General features: G+C 34.1%; 3 protein-coding genes across 4 annotated transcripts; 1 reads left to right on the plus strand and 2 right to left on the minus strand.

Moving 5' to 3' along the window:
- Window positions 1-130: 130 nt before the first annotated feature.
- On the plus strand, window positions 131-2,598 carry LOC109594647 (SET domain-containing protein SmydA-8-like). Its single transcript, XM_020009880.2, has 6 exons — window positions 131-528; window positions 659-807; window positions 963-1,247; window positions 1,301-1,874; window positions 1,926-2,191; window positions 2,250-2,598. The coding sequence occupies exons 1-6, from the start codon at window positions 394-396 to the stop codon at window positions 2,530-2,532; spliced, it is 1,692 nt and encodes a 563-aa protein (XP_019865439.2). The 5' UTR covers window positions 131-393; the 3' UTR covers window positions 2,533-2,598.
- Window positions 2,543-5,142, minus strand: LOC109594622 (G-protein coupled receptor 83). 2 transcript variants are annotated; one of them, XM_049970682.1, is made up of 5 exons: window positions 5,017-5,142; window positions 4,614-4,753; window positions 4,447-4,564; window positions 4,201-4,390; window positions 2,543-3,434 (listed from the first exon to the last, which is right to left on the minus strand). In XM_049970682.1, the coding sequence occupies exons 1-5, from the start codon at window positions 5,062-5,064 to the stop codon at window positions 2,614-2,616; spliced, it is 1,317 nt and encodes a 438-aa protein (XP_049826639.1). In that variant the 5' UTR covers window positions 5,065-5,142; the 3' UTR covers window positions 2,543-2,613. The 2 variants fall into 2 exon arrangements, with proteins under 2 accessions (XP_049826639.1, XP_049826640.1); XM_049970683.1 differs by having other exon boundaries at window positions 3,374-4,090.
- Window positions 5,143-5,530: 388 nt separating this feature from the next.
- On the minus strand, window positions 5,531-10,727 carry LOC109594623 (protein NDNF). The gene is made up of 7 exons (XM_020009846.2): window positions 10,357-10,727; window positions 9,856-10,028; window positions 7,481-7,578; window positions 7,185-7,428; window positions 6,737-6,912; window positions 5,936-6,683; window positions 5,531-5,883 (listed from the first exon to the last, which is right to left on the minus strand). The coding sequence occupies exons 2-7, from the start codon at window positions 10,026-10,028 to the stop codon at window positions 5,724-5,726; spliced, it is 1,599 nt and encodes a 532-aa protein (XP_019865405.2). The 5' UTR covers window positions 10,357-10,727; the 3' UTR covers window positions 5,531-5,723.
- Window positions 10,728-20,369: the final 9,642 nt, after the last annotated feature.

A 20,369-nucleotide genomic window follows, 5' to 3' on the forward strand; every position in this document is an offset into this window, starting at 1 on the left:
GTTTATTTTTCACCAATTACTACGTACAGAGTGTTCTATTTACTTTAATTATCGTCATCCGTTAGCGCAGTTAAACAAACCGATTTACACATTTAATGTGCGGTGTAGTTTAATGTTAGTACCGTACGAAAATTCCGTAAAAGTACAGAAAAATCGACCATAATCCCCTGGCAAGTGTCCAACTAAGCCATGCTGGCGAAGATTTTCCTGTGTTAAAAATAATCATGTGCATTCCCCACTAAAAAGTTATTTATATTAGTCGAACATTCGCACTAGGTCCACGTCCGAGTCTCGTTCCGTCGTTCTCTCGAATTACAGCATGATAAATTAGAAACGTCCTAAAAGTAGAATTAAAGGGGCCAAGCAATTATTTAAAGGGGTAAAACGGTGAAAATGAGTGATAAGTGTGCGGTGTGTAGTGAACCGGCGGAATTGAAATGTTCCGCTTGTAAATTAGTGTCTTACTGTGGAAAAGACCACCAGAAAAAACACTGGAAAGAACACAAAAATCTGTGCCGACCTATTGAGGTAATCTGGAGTTAAATTTAAAAATTAGTCACGACATGCTATTTTTAAAAATCCATGTTTTTTCATAATTGTGACTAAAATAAACATGTCGGTCTGTGTGCACCTCAATTACAAGTTTATGTTTTTATAGATAAAAGATGATCCTGAAATCGGAAAATGCTTGATTGCTACCAGAGATTTAAAAGTGGGGGATATCATCCTCTCGGAACTTCCCCTTGTTTACGGCCCCAGACCCCACATGGTAGAAGAAGGTCCTGTTCCCTGTCCCGGTTGTTGCCGGTAGGTTTATTTTTTTTCTCCGACTCAATATTAATTGTGGGCGTCGTCTGCTGCTTTATTCATTTATTGCAATGTACTCAAGGCTGATTTCATAGCGCGTCAGAATAACTGGAGCATTAACAAATGACTAATGGTCACAAATAAAATCTGTTTAGGTTAATTATCGGGGAACAGTCGGCGAGATGTGAAGGCTGCGATTTTCCAATTTGTAATCCAGGATGCGAAGGTCTAAAAGACATGGAACGACATGGGCACGAATGTTGTGTACTTGGATTAAGGGACGTTTCCGCAATTAACGGACTGCACGAATTCTATCGTCAAGACGCACTTCTTGCCCTAAGATGCATACTGCTTCAGAAAAGACATCCGAAAAGATTCGCTCAACTTTTAGAAATGGAAAGCCACATGGATAAACGCGGAGAGGGCACCGACATTTACAGGTATAAAGAACTGTACTTTCCTTGACGATTTGTTAACCGTTTTGCATTAACAGGGACGTGGATCAACGAATCGCAGACTATCTCATCAGCAACTTTTTCGATCCGATGCGCATCCTGGAGGGGCGCACAGGAAAACAAGTCATGACGGAAGTGTCCCGTGAAGTGATCCACAAAGTGTGCGGTATCATAGACGTGAACGCCTTGGAAATCAACCAGGATGCAGAGGTTTCGGCGATTTACCCCACCGCCTATTTGATGGAGCACAGTTGTTTACCCAACACTGCTCACATCTTCGACGGTGCGGCCGGCTCTTACAAGATTACGATCAGAGCAGCTTTGCCTATTAAAAAAGGCGACCACATTACCACGATGTACACCCATGCGTTGTGGGGCACTCAAGCTAGAAGGGAGCATTTGAGGGAAACGAAGTACTTTTCGTGCAAATGCCAGAGATGTTCTGATCCCACGGAACTTGGTACCTACTTGAGTGCATTGAAATGCATGGGTATGAATCCGGATGAGCCTTGTGGAGGTATTCAATTGCCGTTGAATCCTTTGGATGATAACACCGAATGGGCTTGTGATAAGTGTGATGTTAAGTTGACCAATCAGGAAGTCTACTTTTTGGTAACGTCATTTTAAAAGTTGTATTTATTATATTTATATGTTCATTTTTAGACGAATCAAATAGGAGAAGAAGTGGATAATGTACAGTTGTCAAATCCAACTGTAAGAGAATTGGATACACTTTTGACTAAACTTTTGAACTTCCTCCACCCGAACCACTATCATGCATATTCAATTAAACATTCTTTAATTCAACTTTATGGTTATCAACAAGGTTACATGCCCAATCAAATCACAGATGATTGTCTTGTCAAAAAAGCTGTTATGTGCAGAGAATTATTAGAAATTACTAAAAAAATAGATCCAGGAAATGCCAGGTACAACTTCAAATCTTTTTCTTTTTTTGTTTACAATAATATATAAAATATTTTTCAGACTTCCTTTATACACTGGTGTGATTTTGCATGAACTTCATCTGGCCAATATGATTTTAATCAAACGAAAATGGGATTTGGGCATGAAAACAAGGGTGAAGTCGATAATCATTATGCTGAAAGAATGCAAACGTTGCTTACAAGAATGTAAAAACGTTCTGAAATTTGAACTAACCACTCCAGCAGGAGAAAAACTGAACAACATCATCGACACCTCCACTAAAGAGTTCTACAAGTTCGTCGAAAGAAACAAAATTGATTTAAACCAAGAGGTTGAAAAGTAATTTATTCTCTTTATTAAATAACAATAAAACTGCTTTGTATTTACTCACAAACATTTATTAAACATACAACATATAATATAATTAGTATCTGTGTGTTTGTGAAGATTTGGAAGAGACGCCCTCGACTGGAGGGACATCTTTAAATCTAACTTTAGAATTCTTAACCTCTCCAGTTGTTTCCTTCAACTTCCTGTGATCTAGATATTGTGCAACAACAGGATGTCGATCTCTTTCAAAATCGTCAAATTCGGACGTGATACAAAAGCAACAAGCAATCTTATAGGTGAAGTCACATATTTTCTTGCAAACGTTGATAGTTTCGTTAATGAAGGTGTAAAGCAAAGGATTAAGAGCACAGTTCAAGCAGTTCATCGATAATAATGCGTAGTTAATGTTCCAAGTTACGTGATTATGTTTCCCATTACTTTCAAATCTGCACAACTTGTACATGTATTGTGTGAAGTACGGAATCCTGCATAATAAAAAACTAAGCATCAGTGTTATAACAATCTTAAACGTCCTTATTTTCCTTTCAACTTGTACGTTTTTGTTTTTCTTTATTTCTTTAGGCTTCGGTTTGGGCTCGGCAATTGTAGTGATTTCTGTAGTCCTTGTATTTGATTCCGATTCCTCGACGGCTTTGTCTCCATGGTGACTTTGTACAGGTTTCCTGTGACGCCAAATCAAAGCAGCGATTTTGTAATAGAACCAAAGGAAGATGCAGATCAATGGACAAAAGATGAAGGTGTAAAGCAGTGTGAAGTAGACAGCCATTGAGGGTTTGACTGTGCTCACGCACATCGCAGCCTTTTCTAATATGGGACAGTTTGGATTACGAACATTGTCCGAGACGATCACTATTGGATGGTATTCGAAGTACTGGTATAGAGGATAGCAGACAACTGGAAATAATAGGTTTCAATTAAATTTTATTTTTGTAACAATTCGTCGATAACAAATTGGACTCTTTTAGTTTGTAGTTTGGGTTTCTCGATGTTTTGTACTTGAACTGTTTCTAAGCAAAACACTTTTCTGATAAGTTTTTCTGCAAATTGTAGTCCCGATATAGTTTGGTGCAAATAAGTATACAAAAATGGGTTTAGGCCACAATTGAAGACGTTTAGACAAGTTAAGGAAAAATAGAGGTTCCACAATGAATCGACATAACTGGAATCTCCGGATTCGTAAAGTTTGTAAAACAAGAACATAGTTTGATAAGGAAATCTGCAAAGTACAAAAGGAATCACCAGAAATATGACGACTTTAAACGATCTAATTTTTTTATTTTCACATTTTTCTTTCTTGGAGATGCAAGATTTAGTCGGTTGAGATATAGGTTTACGATGTCTCCAAATTAATCTAGCGATGTTATAGTAGAACCAAACGAAAACAGAGAAGAGTGGCCAGTAGATCACGCTTGAGGCAATCCCATAGTAAATTGACATTTCCCATTTTTTGAGACTCACGCACAGCGCCGAATCCCTTTGCCATAGTTCCTCCTCGTCATATAAAACAATCGGGAAGAAATCATGGAAGAAGAACATTGGAAGGGAGATAACTAAAAAGAGAAACAGAAACTGTAAGTCTGTGAACGATTCGGAAGCGAAAAGAAACAGAGATGGTGGTGGAAGAAGAAAAGAGAAGAGCTGAAAGATTATAAATACGTACCTGCACACATTATCCAAAGGATCAGACCGTAGCAAACGCACATGCTAATTGAAGGATTCCAACGTTTACTCAGGGCGTAAATTACATTTTGGTAACGGTCCAAGGCGATTATCAATACAGCAACTGAACTGGCCGTTGTTCCCGCGATTTGTGCCATAGGTATGAAGTGACACAAAAATTCCCCCAAGTTCTGTAAAAAAAAATAAAGTAAAGATGACGTCAGGTTTTGTATAGTGGAGGATGTACCCATGTATAGTACTGGCTAGAGAAGGTGTCTAAGTTGTTTACGGTGTAGATTACTGCTGTGAAAATATCTGACAGAGCTAAAGAAATGATGCAGGACTTCTGGAGAATTTTACACTTTCTGTAAAACAATAAGATTAAAAACTGATTGGATTAAAATTAACTGTTACCTCTTGAAGATGGAGTAAATGGCGCAAACATTACCGACGACAGCAAAAATACAGATCAGCAGTAGAATCCAATAGAAAGTCGTCCTGGTTTCCAAAGAGAGAATCTCCAAAGTAGACTTTCCCACGTAAGTAACATTTTTCTAAAAACTTATACTTTTAAATTCTATTCTTGTGACAAATTAAGTCATACCTCAATGATAATTGAGGAGTCATTGCAAGTAACGTTTCTGAACATTTTTTACGTTCGTGCACACGTGTCTGTAAAAGATTATTAAAATTTGCGTTCCAATAACGTTAATATAGACGAAACTTTGATAGTTCCACACGAATAATAACATTGAAACGAGCTGATATAGATGTGCCTCAATTAGGGGATTTTACCAGGTCATAAACAGATACGTACCTCATCTAGTGTTGTGATGTTCGTGAAGTTCACCGGAACGAATATCATTATACTATTTTGTGTTGGAACATAATGGATCACTTTTTTGTAACAGTAACCCTATGTCGATCTTGAGAGTAACTGATGGTTAATTGTTTTATCTAAATAATGTTTGTTGTTGGATATAGTTTTTATCATTATTATCCATGGAATAAAAGCACACCAATTTGTTCATTTATAATCATCAGTAACTGAAAAATTTCTGATAAAATTACATAATCAATTGAAACACAAATATTTGTTATTTTTTAAAATCCATTAGTAAAAGACAGTTACAGACGTGTGTCTATTTTCGCAGAATTAAAACAAAGCTTGTCTAGTATGGTAGATAACAAACAGATCATTTATTATTTAGACCATATGGGTTTGTTTGCAGTTTTTATTATAATTACAATGCGATTATTTATTTGCTTGTCTCACTAATCCATGGTTTAATCATGTTTTTAGCTGTATACTTATTACAAAACAATTAAAGTTGTTATTACAAGGGATAATCATTTTATTGCAATAACTGTACAATATTCAATAAATATACAACTTCAAGCCTATTATTAAAATTAGGTACAAATTAAAACAAAGAGTTTTATAGACACTTTTTTCTTTCAGCTCTTAAACTGTTTTAGATGTCGCCCCAAAATTTTGCTTTCCATATCTTTATGAAACTAATTTCAAGTTTCTTCGACGTACTGATGTTTCCTACAAGAAGAAAGGGTGTGCACTTGAAGTAAATCATATGAAAGACTCTTTCCCCTAGGTTTTTTCACTGTGACTTGTATTATGTAGCTTTTGTTAGGTTTTAAATGGCTGATCCTTTCTGTAACAACTTGCCTAAAAACAACAAATTTATATAAACATAAAAGCTATAGAAAATCAATCTTACTCCTTTTCATGTTTAATATCCTTGCAATATTTTAAGGCAAAATCAGCAGATTTCCTCAATCTACTCTCCAAACCACACTGATTGGGCATTTCGTAATTCTCCATCTCTCTAACTTTCCCTTCTCTAACCACCAAACAATAATGAGCAGACTTTTGACCAGGAGAAGACAACCAACCTATCGTAACACTATCGCACCTCCTGAGCGATACATACTCTTCAACAATAGGTTCGGACGGAATGTTTGGCAGGGGAATTTTCGATAAAGATTTAGTGGTTGCGTAAATCTCAACTCCTGAAGTCTTTCTTAACTCTTCTCTGTTACTCGAATAGACTTTAATATAATACCTGGCTTTGGGTTTTGGTTGTGGTATTCTCAACCGTCCGAAGCCTTCAATTCCCCGTTTGGAAGCAACAGGATTGCCTTGGAGATTAACCGTAACATTCACAGCTCCGCCACAAGGCATTATAAAGAGTTCCAACGACGATTCGGATTTGCGATTCACCTTAAATTTGAATACGGCTTTGCCGTCTAGTTTTTTAAGGTTGGCGAACGTGGCTTTTGCATCTTTCAAAGTAGTCGGTTTGGTCCTTTGGTCGAATTTCAAGGATGTACTACCTTGCGGGTAGGTTAAATTAGACTGGTGGTTAATGGCGAATACGTCGAAGTAGTAGGTCACGCCTTGATTCAGATTGGAGACTGTGTATTGAGTTTTTTTGTTCACGCATACGATTGCCGGATCTTGGTTGTCTAGAAGAAAAAACGGGGTTACTTAAAAACCGGCGCATTCACCATAATTTTACCGGTGGTTTTTGCGTCTGGTTGCCAGTTGATGATGGTTTGGCTGGCTGCTGCCGGAAGTCTCGATTGTTTCATGAAGTCTGGACCGTATCTCTCGACCTGGGCGTTACACAAAGACTTGTGGTTCTTTTTGGAGCTCACGACAAGGCAATAATCGGTACCTTGCGGATCCACCAAACTGCAACCAGCAACAAGAAGATTAATTTTATATGCAGTTTTTGCGATGAACAGTTACGTGTGGCATTCGTCTAACGTTTACCAAAATTGGTAAGACCGTAGTTTTCCGTGCAAGCGCAATAAATCACAAAAACATAGAGATAATGGACCAATTTGGATTCACCGAACGGCAATTAACACAACCGCATTTGCCATAAAGAAAACTACGTAACGCTATTTATGTGCGCACACAAAAAACAAACGCGTGATCGAATGTTTATTTTAAAATAATACCTCGTCTCCCATTTGACCGTAACCCTTTTCTTGGGTCTTTTAATCAGTTTGATTTGCATAAATTTCGATGTTTGAAGGGCCTGCGGCCCGCCTAGTTCCGTGCTCATGTAAACGTGTACGTAAGTATCCGTTTCTTTGGACACAAGTTTCAAAACGTACAATCCTTCAAGTGACGTAAAGTGTTGCGTGTCCATTCCTTCTTGCACCGTTCCCTTGTACTGTCTATCCGAGTTTGACGATGGATCTAAAAAATGATCAAAAAATGAATTGCATTTAACTGAGGATCAGGTTCGTACCAGTGTTGTTGTAGGTGACCATCCAGTTGACGGGTGAAGAACAGGTGATGACAGTCAAAGACAAATGACCGTGGTTGACGGTGGACCAATAGAAAAACCTGCAAATAGATGGAAGTAAATGCCAAGTAGTCGCACAAAGGACCGTTTCGAACAACAAATAATTACTCACTCCGTATTATATTTAGCGTTGACTTTAGTATCGGCTTAAGATGTTTCGTAATATTCCGTGGCTCGGTTTAACTGTCTGTGAGAGAAAAATGATGCGCGTACGATAAATACGGTCGGTTTTATGGGGATCTAAGAACTGAGTCTTAAATTAAATCGCCGCCAGTAACAGGTTCTTTTCGACGAAAATGTACAGATGTTACATCTAAGATAATATACAAGCGTATTGAGAAATTTACTTGTCGACATTTTGTTTTGGTCGATATATCAACTTTTGCAGTGAAAATAAAGTTTAAACACAGTGATAAATGCGTAATTTAATGGCCTTTTGTTAAATTCGGAAACGCATAGTGGGGGGATCCCCGAAAGTATTTTAATGGTTTCTTCATGATAGAACGACAAACAAAACTGGGATTGGGGAAAAATGTAATTAACTAATGCTTTACAAAGACAGGTGTGTGTTTTCTTATTTGGGCGCGACGGTTCCGAGCAATTAATAGCAAAAATCGTTTGGTAAATGTTTCGGGAATCGTTAAAATGTCACCTTTTAATAAAATACTGCATCCGCACAAAGCGACACGGCGTTTATTGAAACCGTTGTGCCAAAATGTTGAGGTCGTATCGGCGTTTTCGTTAGAAAAAAATCGCGATTTATGGTCATCCAGTAATAAATCTGTGCGCGAGATTTACGCGCGTGAGTCACGGATTGTTCAGATGTTTTTCAATTGAACCAAGCCATTTACAAATATAAATGTTTTTTGATCATTTGCGTTATTTTGAAATCCATTAAAAAATTAAACTAATAAAATATGGGTTCTCTGAAAAAGTGTGTTAGTTATGTTTGGGCTAAGGAACAGTATCACAAACATTTTTTTTTTTTTGCGGTACACCACGGTGGTGGCAAAGAAACCAACAGTTCCAAACCGACCAATTAACAGTGATTCCATTGGGCTAGGTCTAGGTTACGAACATGTGCTTCGTCTGTGTTGCGTTTTATTTGTCCGTATTGGGCGCGCGAAATATTTTTAGAAGGCGCATAACGCACGGTCGCCGCATAATCGTTCGTGATGTTTTGCCGTCGTAAACTTTTGCCGTAAATCACGCAAAGACGTTCAATTATAACGAAACTGGGTTAAGGGACCCGTGCGAACATAAACACCCCGTACAATGTTGCGAAAAAACGGCGCTAATCGAGAAATAAAGACAGACATTAACCCGGGCACTGCTTGTTTATTTAATCTGTCTGTCTGTCTGTCTTGTGCCGGTGGTTTATTGTGCGGATTGTAATTTATCGGGGCCTCCGTTATTTATCCTCTCGTAAAATGTGACGCGAAATCGTGCACTTTTATTGGTACGCGTGGGCGTTCGACATTTTTTCATCCCAGGTTTTCTGGTGCTTCCCCAAAATGAATTTTCCATCGAAATTGTTGCGTCACAGTTAATAAGTGGCTTGTCGTCGCGGCGTGTCCCCTCCAAGTTGCATGCCAGATTTTTATCGTTTCTTTTGTGTCCCAGTGAAATAAGTGCACGTTTACGAGGCCTCATACGCTAAAAATACACCGTAAATGTTAGATGCCCGATCTAATTCAGAAACTGACACCGATTTTTTCGACTGTAAACGACGACGTGCCCCAAGGTTCCGACCTGCGACCCCCGTCGTTCGATTGAGGTAATTAAGAAAATGCTGCGGCTCGAAATATTCAGTTCCCACAGAAAGGGTAGGACAAAAACTGGCCATTCGTCCTGCCGAATAGTCTCGATGCGCTCGCAATCGGAACACGTGTGTTCCTGTCAATCAATCCATCAACTGGCCAGTCCGATTAAATATTTAACAATCAGTCAGTCACTTCGGTTCTAAATCGTCCGCCATGAATAATGGACGAGGATGCATTTAAATCGCCGAGAGACGTTTTATATCTCTGTTACATTGTAGCTCAGTTTTTGTCTGTGTGCAGACCGATACATGTGCACTGACATAATACACACATGTATTATTGATTGAGAAATGTTGAGGTTTTTTCGGTGCGCCGTAAATGGGAAAATGCTATTCGAATTCGTTATTGAAATGTTAAGCCGTTGGGAAATTGCATGAGACCAACCAGACCTTATTTGTAAAACCATCGTTCGCTAATTGATTCTTTGATAATTCCGACTTATCTAATTTACGACTCTTTTTAACATATTTATATAAATAAAAAAACAGTACTTACATTTTAGGTTGTTCCTTGTATAGAAACGTAGTGATCTGCACATCGCCGGGTAGTTTGTCAGAAGGGTACAGATCGTAAAATGGGCTGGTTAATTTCTGATCCTTCGACCTGGATTTACTGCCCACTAATTGACTCAGCAGGACTATGTGCAAAAACAATAAACTGAAATGCATCTGAAAACAATAGAATAGTTGTTAAAACGGGTACATACACAACTTACTACATAAGTTAGTTAGTTATTTTTAAAGTTTTTTGCATAAAATTTCACTTAGGAAACGGTTTTGCTTGATTAGCATTTTACAAGTGTATGTATTAACTACGTCAATGCAAAGTTTGGCATGTTTTCTACGTGAATATTTCTTGTATGATCTACAAAACTGTATTTTTACATTCGTTGAATAATTTAAATGTGCACTTAAATTACAAATTTGTAATTTATTTAGTTTCAATTATTCAACGGGCCGGAACAAAATAAAAAAAAATTATTTAATAAACACTGACCTTTTGGATGTGTGTGAGTGTGTATGAAAGAGCAGCTTTCGCGCAGCTCCGTTTCAGCGGGCACTGAAAACGGATTTTCAGCGGCGTATTATTTTGGCGTGGTGCGCGATTGATATGCCACCGTGCCGTCGTCTTCGCGACTCCTTTACCGTCCCTGCCCCACCACCGAACCCTGCCGCACTCCCTCCCTCCTCCACACTCCTCTTCACTCCATCAGCCACATCAACCGGAGAAATTTCCATTTTTATTAACCACGATAACGAAAATTAGAAAACTAGACAAGAGTAACGTGTTTTTTTTTTTCTGAAAAAAAAAGAAAGAAAAAAAATGAAACACAACAGTTGTTGGAAGCAGAAATGTGATTGCGTGTGGTCCCTGAGTTTTGCCGAAATGTCCGTGATTCGTCCGAATGTTTTATTTATTAAAATCCGAGTGATGTGTCCGTGCAAAGGGCAGTAAATTATCGACCGGGCGGAAAAAAACCGATCGGCCGCAAAATTTGCGAGCCATAAATCAGTCTCGGTTAAACTTTTACGTTTGTTATTGGGTTTTGTCGCGCCGAGAATGCCGGCTATTTTTCGATTATGGGCATTTGGTGCGATATTTTTCGCACGGACCAACCCGATCACCTCTGGCTCATTGTCTTAACTGTAATGCTCAACATCATGTTGTCAGCGTCGACGTTATTTAATGATATGCGAATTGTGTCTTAACGGCCTTATATTATACCCTTTCAATGTTCTATTGCTGAAAGTTGCCAACTTGATCGACTGACCCTGCAATTATCAGATGGTCCAAACACCTTTTTTTCGACGGTAAACGCGGCCGTTTCGCACTAATCAATGCCCATGTGAATTATTTCGGTTTACTTTCTTTTTGTTTTACTTTTTCACATTTTGAACCGTTTTATCGTAAATAGGCAATAAATCCCGAACGGCCGGAACACCGCAACCACCAATCAACCATTAAAACACAAAAAAAAAATTCAATCTCACCAATTTTATTGCCCTTAATGAACCATTTTGCAAATTGTCCGGGCTCGGCGGGCCTATTAAGAAAATGCTCATCTACGACTTTGTAATATTGTAATAAAGTTTAATTCGTGAAACGAGTGAACATTGCATACGACTCAGGTCTTTGCTGGAGATGGTAGAGGATCGTTTGTTGCGTAATTTATTTAGCGGGTGGACCCATCCCAGGTGTTCATCAGTTTTAATATAATATATACCGCGATTATCCGGCCAGATTGCATCGGAAACATAAGAATATGGAGGAAACATCACAAATTCAGCGCGTCCGCTGTACGTTTAGTTACTTTATGCATAACTGTTCGCTTGCGCGATGAAGACGTTGACCCAACACCTGGAATAGGTGTATCACAATTCAGAAACGATAAATTCCGGGTTTTATACGTTAAGAGTTTGTGATTCCTGCTTTGTTTCGTTTGGTATTCTTTTTATTTATATTTGTATTTTCATTTAATTATTCAAATCTCGCGGACTAACTGAACAAAGTTTTTTATTGGATTGTGTAAAAAATCAACGGTACTGGCGTCTTGTGTGTTGGAGAGTTTTCGTGTGTGGGATCGATGTCATCAGACATATTACCTTTCGTAACAAATGTTAAGGCCCTCCATTATTTTCGGTGTGATGCATTATTTGATGTAAGATGAGACTATCTATACCAACAAAGGTCAAGCGCGCACAACGGATCTACATGCGATACAAAATATACTAAAACTATTTTTATATGAACAATTAACATTGGTTTTTAATAAAAACTTAATATCTTTATTGTTAAAGTGATCATGTAATTTTGTCTAATTATTTTATTTTTGCATGTGTCATTTTTATATTTTAAATAAACTTTATATTGAATACTTCTGTAAAATTAGCAATATTCATTAAAAAATTTAATTCATTCATTTAATTTATTCAAAGTAGTTGTTTATATAATATTCTTTAAAACTTTGAAATATTAAAATACAAAGTTTTGTCATTCTTAATCGAATTTTGTATTTTTTAATAAAGACTCAATTGTATTAATTTTAACAATTATGAAAAATATTATAGTGACGTTATAAATAAATAATAAAAACATTAATAATTATTATGTGTAATGTTAGTTGTATAATCTTACTAGTAAGCGTTTACAGGTTTCTATAATTGATATATACATGTTTCACAATATAATTCATAGATGGTGAATAATAGTTAGCTAATACATTTGTGTTTGACATTAATTACAATTTCAAATAAAACGTTGAATTTATAGTTTAAATATTGATGTGAAGAAATAACGAAGAACTAATTTTAAAAAAAAGTAAAATTGATATAACATAGGTAGTGTAAATACGTAAGTAAGTGTAAGTACTAAACTAAATTTAACACGTTCTTTATTTTTAAAATAATGATTTATTTTCTATCTTATATAAGTCCAATAGTCTACGAAAAAATACCCATTAAAATTTAATACTTATGCAGAAAAATATTCTAGTACTAAAATTCTTTCTCCCTTGCTCCAAGTGGTACAACGTATCTTTGAACCCTCAAATAGATGGATTCAAATTTTGTGAATAAAAATAATTTTAATATTTTTTTAGATTTATAATAGATAGTGCTGTACCTGAAATTTCTCCAACTGAGAATATATTATACTACACTAAGTAAGAATCAAACTTAATCGTCGAAAAATTTTATTCATTTTGCAAATTGCGAATAATTGAGAAATTCTTATCTATCAGGGTGCTTGATTTACATCCCCTCGACTCATCATCTCTCAATTAAAGTTAGTGCTCCGAATGGCGACCTTCAATTTTAATTCACTTATTTACTCGCATTCAAATAACAATTCACAACCGGGAAGAGTGTCTGCTTGAATTTCTCGGAGGAGAAATACTACATATTTTTAGATCCGAATTTGTAATAATGAAGATTTCGAATTTACAATCTACCTCATCTTGGGAAAGGAGGAGGTGTACTAACTTTACACTATTTTATTACCCCTGCGGGATAAGACAATTTTGTTTATGAGCATTTTTCTCGTAGTTTGCTTATTACTTGGAAAAGTTTTAAATTAAAAAAGTCACTCTGTATATATATATTAAAATATATAGAAGTACTATTTAATCTTACAGAGTATGGTTTTCCATATTGATTTTTTGTCCGCGTTTGGAAGTGTGAAAATACTTTGAAATACACTATCGCTCTGTACTGTAGAAATTATCATTTGTCTGTTAAAATATCCATATTTTTGTCAGTTATGCAGTATGTTTGATAACAACAATATGGCAATATAACTGTTTATTAGGGGATTTAGTTATGTATTTATTAATATCTGATATAAATTGAAGGGTCAAAAGTAGAGCAACTGTAAGTAAAACAACGTTACATACACTCAGTGTTCCTTTATTTAGTATCTAGTAATCTATCCACTATCCTTAATAACTTCTAAACTACTCTTTTTCATTGATTTTAGCAGCTTCTTCGCAGAGTTTTTTCAAATTTGACAGTCTTTTATAGGGATTTTCCGATCAATTTCATCGCAAACGTTTTCAGTTGGATTGAGGTATGGACTTTGTGCTGATCACGTTACACGTACTTCTTGAGAAGCGAACCATTCTTTAACTAACTTACACGTGTGTTTCTGATAGTTGTCGTTTTGGAAAGTCCACCTTAAACTATGTTATTTTCAGTAATTCTCTAAATTGTCACGATAAACGAAACCATCCATTATCCCGTCTATCTTAACCAACGGACTCAAACCCAGAAAAACATCTCCAGACCATAACACCTCCTCCACCATGCCTCACACTAGGTGTAGTGTACTTCGGATTATACCTTTTATATATTAGTTTTCTTACCCATCAAATGCCATCAGATTTGAATAATTGGAAAACAAAATTGTTTTCCCATCTGTCCTGTTCACATGGTCTCTTGCAAAAAGTAGTCTCGCTGCTCTTTTTTTGCAGAAATGAAGGGCTTCTTTGGTGATTTTGTTCCATAGTGACCAGCTTCTTTTAGTCTTCATTTTATGGTACTCACCGACACATTGACTTCGTTTATTTCTTGATTTATGTGCATGTGCTGATACAAGGGTCGCGAACCGCAAGCAATTTTATTTTCCTGTCCACGGCTCTGTTAGTCTTGCCTTTTCAACTACTTTTGGGAACTGTAACCATTCCGGAACTTTTTTTCTACAAATTGTTGTTCAATTTGTATCGATAAATGGACACCTCTTGACATTTTTACCTTTAAGGAACGACACAGAAATAAATTATAAAATCAACTGTATTAATTGGTTTGGGAGCTGCTCAAAATAGAAAGTTATCTAAAAACTATGCAAATAAAGATATCCGTGTATAAAGAGATGTATTAAATATTTAGACACTTAATAATTATTAAATAAATTTAATATTTAATGTATCTGTACTATATATGACTCAAGGAACTTTCTTTTTTATTCAGTTGGATTTTTTGCCATGGTATGTTGCGGTATTCACCCGCTCATGCTCTAGCAGTTCTCTTAAACCCAATTTACTGGCTTCACAGTTACCCAAATAGCATAATTAAGTCTTATTAACATCCGCGTTAAACTTTCGTACTTTCCTAGAATGTCAGTTTTTGAAATAGAAGTGGTTGATGATATTCGTGGGAAGGACGTAGTGACAAATTCAGCTTTTTAGTTCTCCGTCGTACTTCATCTTGTTTAGTGAGATTTCTCATATACCATGAAAGACTAAATAACAGCGACGCAGTTTGCGTAACAAAGTGTTGACGAAATATTTTAGATACATACTCACTTTAAATTTGTTAAGCAAGCAGTAAAGAAATATACCAGTGTGTGTTATTTCTAGTTATTAATTGGTTTATACTTATTATAATAATTAACAGTGATTTATGTTTACGTCATCCCGAATTTCATCTTTAGTCAGTAAGTATTTAACATTTTTCTTAATTACATTGAAAATATTGTTATGGGAAAATGTTAATAGCTATAACATTTACTTTTTTTAACTTACACAATTGTTGTTTTAGAAAACAAGTATTTCGAAAATGTTGACACCTGATGATTATCACAATTTTAACATGGGAAGCGATCCATCGTTTGAAGAAGATAATGACTCAAATACATTGGAGTCGTTTGAAGTAGAAGCGTCAACGTCTAAATCAAAAATCATTGAGAATTTTCATCGTATTACTATTCTGGATGGAATGTTTTTTCAAATTGTTAAAGAAACAACAAATACAAAAAAGATTGTTGCGCAAATGTTTACCTAAAAGTGTTTAATATCTGGAAAAAGATCATCGTTCAATTTTTTAACTCATTTAAAAAGAATACATGGACTTGAAACATTTAATGAATATAAAAAATGCGCAGCTCTTCAAAAAACTAAAAAAAATTGTTAGCAGCAAATTATCTGGTAATAATGAAAAAAACTTATCCAGAAATGAATTTCATCAACACATTATGAAGTTTGTAATTCATTCTATGGTTTAGCTGTGAGTGGTACATATTTGTTTCCGAATAATTTTTAAATGTTTAAATTTTTCCCAATTAAACTTACAACTAATAAATAGATGAACTTTAAGTCGAAAGTTAAATTCGGGTATGAAACAAAATATAGTTATTATATATTATATCCAGTTTATTTGTACGACGGCAGATATGTATGTCATGATGAATATAAATGATTCAACAATATTAGCTACAGTTACTGATAATGCAGTAATTTTTGTAAGGCGGGAACTTCGAGACGTCGAAGAAGATATTTCTTACAAAACATCAAATATACTTAAATCTTTACCAAAACATTAGACATTATCTTATTGAGACTGAATTTTTATACATTAATGAATTGGTATAACTATAACAACGCCTCTAACTGATTCACTTGATATCCTACAAGGAGAGAAATATTGTTATTATGGTGCAAAATTGTCGACATTATTAGCGGTAAGGGAGAAATGGCAGCAACTGAAAAGTATAAAATTCCATTATTGCGCATCAACACTGGAATCTCTAGAAGGAAGTGTGTGTACCAGATTTAAGAACAATTTTGAATTTTTAAGCTCGGACTCTATTGATGCTAGGGTTACAGCATTAAGCTATCCTAAGTTTAAGAAAATATCGTTTCAATGTATTGGTAAAAACAGTCAAAGTCTCATGAATGTTTTTAAATCAGCCATTGTAATCGCGCCACACTTAGAAGCAAGAAAACCAACAACACGTACTGTTGAAGATGATTTTTCAAAATATTTAAACAGAATGCAGCAACTAGTGCTTCAACATCAAATTATGAAGCGGAATTCCAAGTTTTAAACTTTTTAAATAGCCCTTGTGTGGACTTGAATATGCTGAACATATACCCCCATATAATAAGTGTTTTTAAAATTTAATACACCTTTACCATCTTCAGCACCAGTAGAAAGATTATTCTCGTTTGCAGCAATTATAAATACAAAAAAAGCAAACAAATTATCAGATAATAAATACGAGCAAAGTGTTGTTCTTAAAGCAAATATTAATATATTAAATTTACTGTAGGTTACTGCGTTTATAAATAAAATAAATTTGGTCAGTTTATTATAATTTTTGTATTGGTTGTTATTATGTTATATATAAATAAAAAAATGTTGGACAATTTATTATTGTTGTTTTATTATACCTATATAAATTATTCCGTTTCCGAAATATGGTTTTGGAGATTCAAAATTTGGGATAAATAATCTCGTATAAATAGTTTAGTTTTATAAAGTTTAGACTACGCTAGCAGCTGAATTTGTTAAACTTTAACAGTCATTTACTCTTATAGTCAGTCTTTTACCCTTATAGTCACTTTTTTGGTTTACCAAAAAAAAATAACATTCTCGAATCGAAATTCGATCGCTTGACAGAATAATATAAATGATTATGTGTTTTAATTTAAAAATAATAAAAATATGGATACTAATTCTGTCATGATCTGTATATATGTACATATGTCGGAAATGGGTAAGGATTTTGAGATTCCATATTGTTTATTTATAATGTCTATTTACATTTTACTCGAAACGATACAAGTAAGTAATTCTGTGTTACTAATTTACAATAATGATATCGACAAAACGAAAATGTGTCCGTGGAGCGCGACGATCAATTTCTAACTCATGATTTCTTAATTTATTTATTATTTGTCTTAATACTAATTCTCTTCTATTTGTTTTCGAGATTTATTTATTTATTATAATGTACAAAGTTATTGACCATAAACTTACTAAAAAGGTTCATTATTACAACAATCTCTAATAATATCTAAGAAACGCAATTATGCAACGCATTAAATGTCTTATTCACAAAGTCTGTCTGAAACATCCCAGAATCACTTTTCTCTGGGTCCTATCAAACACTGGTAACACGGGAACTAAAACAGCTGATAGAGCTGAGATAGCTTATCGTTTTCAATGTTTAACAACTTTACTTTAAGAAATATGGCAAGAACATTATAATAAAAATGTGGCAAATGAAAAAAATTTTTCTGATAAGTTGTCCTCCATTATTAACAAATTTTTATTCCTGTTCGATTAGTAGTTTCTGAAATACGACTGACGAGCTCTAGTATTTGGCCAAGACATTATTCTTGATATTGAAGTTCCGTTATAGTTGTAACTATTGTATGGTAAAGAAACTAAAATATTATTTTAATATCTGACACAAGAAGAGTTTGTTACATTTTTCATTGTGATAATATAAGAAATATAGTTGCAGTGGTTTGGAATGTCGAGCAATATTTAATTCTTTAATTCTTCGGGTTATATTGTACTATCCTTATTGAGGAAAAATTAGATTAAAAAATAGATTACCGTTTTATGAGAGAAACTATTAAAAATATGTTGTATTATTTTATTAAACAATAAAACTAAATAAATCAAATAGGTACAAAGAACGTTATTTCAAGCACCGCTAACTAGAAATTATTTAGAAAAAGCAATTTTTGGCAACGTATTTGAAGTTGGTTTTTAATAGAATACATTAAGGAAGAATGTTATTTTGATACATTCAGTGTACATTTAAGAAGTGAACCCATATTTATGTACACAGAACTATACTATTTCGTATTAATTTTTAATAGGAATAAATATATATTAACAATAAACAATTTTTTTTCCCGACTTCTGTTATAGTTACTGTCGATATTTATTTGTTATTCTTTAGTTCCTAGTACGGTTATTTTTAGAAAATTAATTTGATACATTATTTCTTCTATTCCTAAAATAAAATTTATTGAAAATATTATATATATATTTACTATAAGAGTAAATATGATATAAAAATTTACCTTTTCCTATTGTTTCCTACTTGCTCCAATGGGATTTACCTAAAAAAATAAAGTTTTAAGAAGGTCTATCAAATGATAACTTTTGAATTTATATATAGACCAACAAGTATTAACAAGCTTCATATTTCTTATAGCTTTTAGAGTTCTAGTTCCGAGGCCAATAGCAATAATTTTATTGTTTTCAATTAGTTGAATAGCTCCAATTGGAGTTTTTATTATCCAAATCTCATTTAAATATTCCTGTATTATGTAAATATTAAATGATATAATGCAGAAATTACCATTTAAAAAATTTTATTTGTTAAAACTATTATTTTCATAATTATCCTGATAACATTCAATAGCAGGCCATGAATGATGAAATTTGTATTTTTCGTTTCGATGAAAATTAGAATTATAGCTGATGAAAATTTAAATTTTCTAATATTGAACGAATTTCGACTACTTTCGACATTTGAGTACTATAATTCAACAAGTTTCAAATTTTCAATCGGATCGGATGAAAAAGAAAAAACGAATATTTAAATTTGTTGTTAAAAAGCCTTAACTTGACCTTTCAAGTTTTCTGTCAGTCATATTTTCTTGGGAACGAACAATTATCCGTTATCATTTACTCATTTATGAAGCTTCAATATCATTCTATTACAATCATGTTGTGGTGGAATCTTACATTCTTTATCGTTTCCAGCCCCATATTTACTGGAAATCAGATGACCAAAGAGAACATGTCATATATGAATATGGAAATCGAAATTAAATGTTGATAAAATAATTCATAAAATGAATAAAATTTAAAGGAAAGAACAAAAAAAATCAGTTTGATGTTTCTAATCCAAATAATAGAAATAATTACCATTAAACCGAAGTGCTTCAGCTCTTATTTTAAAATCAGTATCTGTTTGTGGTTTAAAATTAGAAAATCATCCTTCATTATTAATATAATAATTAATAATTAACAAAATCAGCTAAATCACATTTTGACATGGTTGGAAAAAAATGATTTTAGTTAAAAAATCCAACCCGCCGGGATATATAGACTATTTTTTGGAGTTTTATCGGACATTATAAATTGATAATCTAAGAATTTTATTGATTTATTAAAAATTTAACTTAAATTCGCCCATCTCTCTTATTGGTTTACTTTGAATTTATTTTGTAGTTGACCCTAGCCCTAATATAATATTAAATAAAATAAATATAGATAAATTTTTCAATAATCAACATTTTACTTATACTATAAATTAACTATTTAAGTTCTTAATTTAGTTTAATCTCTTTTCATGTCCAAAAGCAGCATGTTCGCCCTTCAAAGTGATGAAAACAGCAAACGAAATATTGCCTTGCTTAGTTTGCAATTCTAAAGTTCAGAAAAACAGATTTTTATTCGAGATTACCTGTATAAAGAACTGACTATCAATAATCATAACATAAAAAAATCGTTTTATACGATTCTATGTTCTAACATACGTAACAAGATACATTCTTCCATAGCTTTAAGAAGAAAAGAGGCAGTTGTTGATAGTAACTTAGTTCCATCCTTTACTGTATTAAGAAGGTTTGGGTCACCTATCACCGGCATTCCTTTGGAGGCAATTCATCATATCGATTGAGGTATAAAGAAATATCCCCAGGTCGTCATTATCTGTTTGAACGAATTAGGAATCGCTATATTCAGTGGTGTTCTCCTAGAGTTCAG

The sequence above is a fragment of the Aethina tumida genome, chromosome 1, assembly GCF_024364675.1.
Source record: "Aethina tumida isolate Nest 87 chromosome 1, icAetTumi1.1, whole genome shotgun sequence".
Taxonomy (NCBI): Eukaryota; Metazoa; Arthropoda; class Insecta; order Coleoptera; family Nitidulidae; genus Aethina; species Aethina tumida.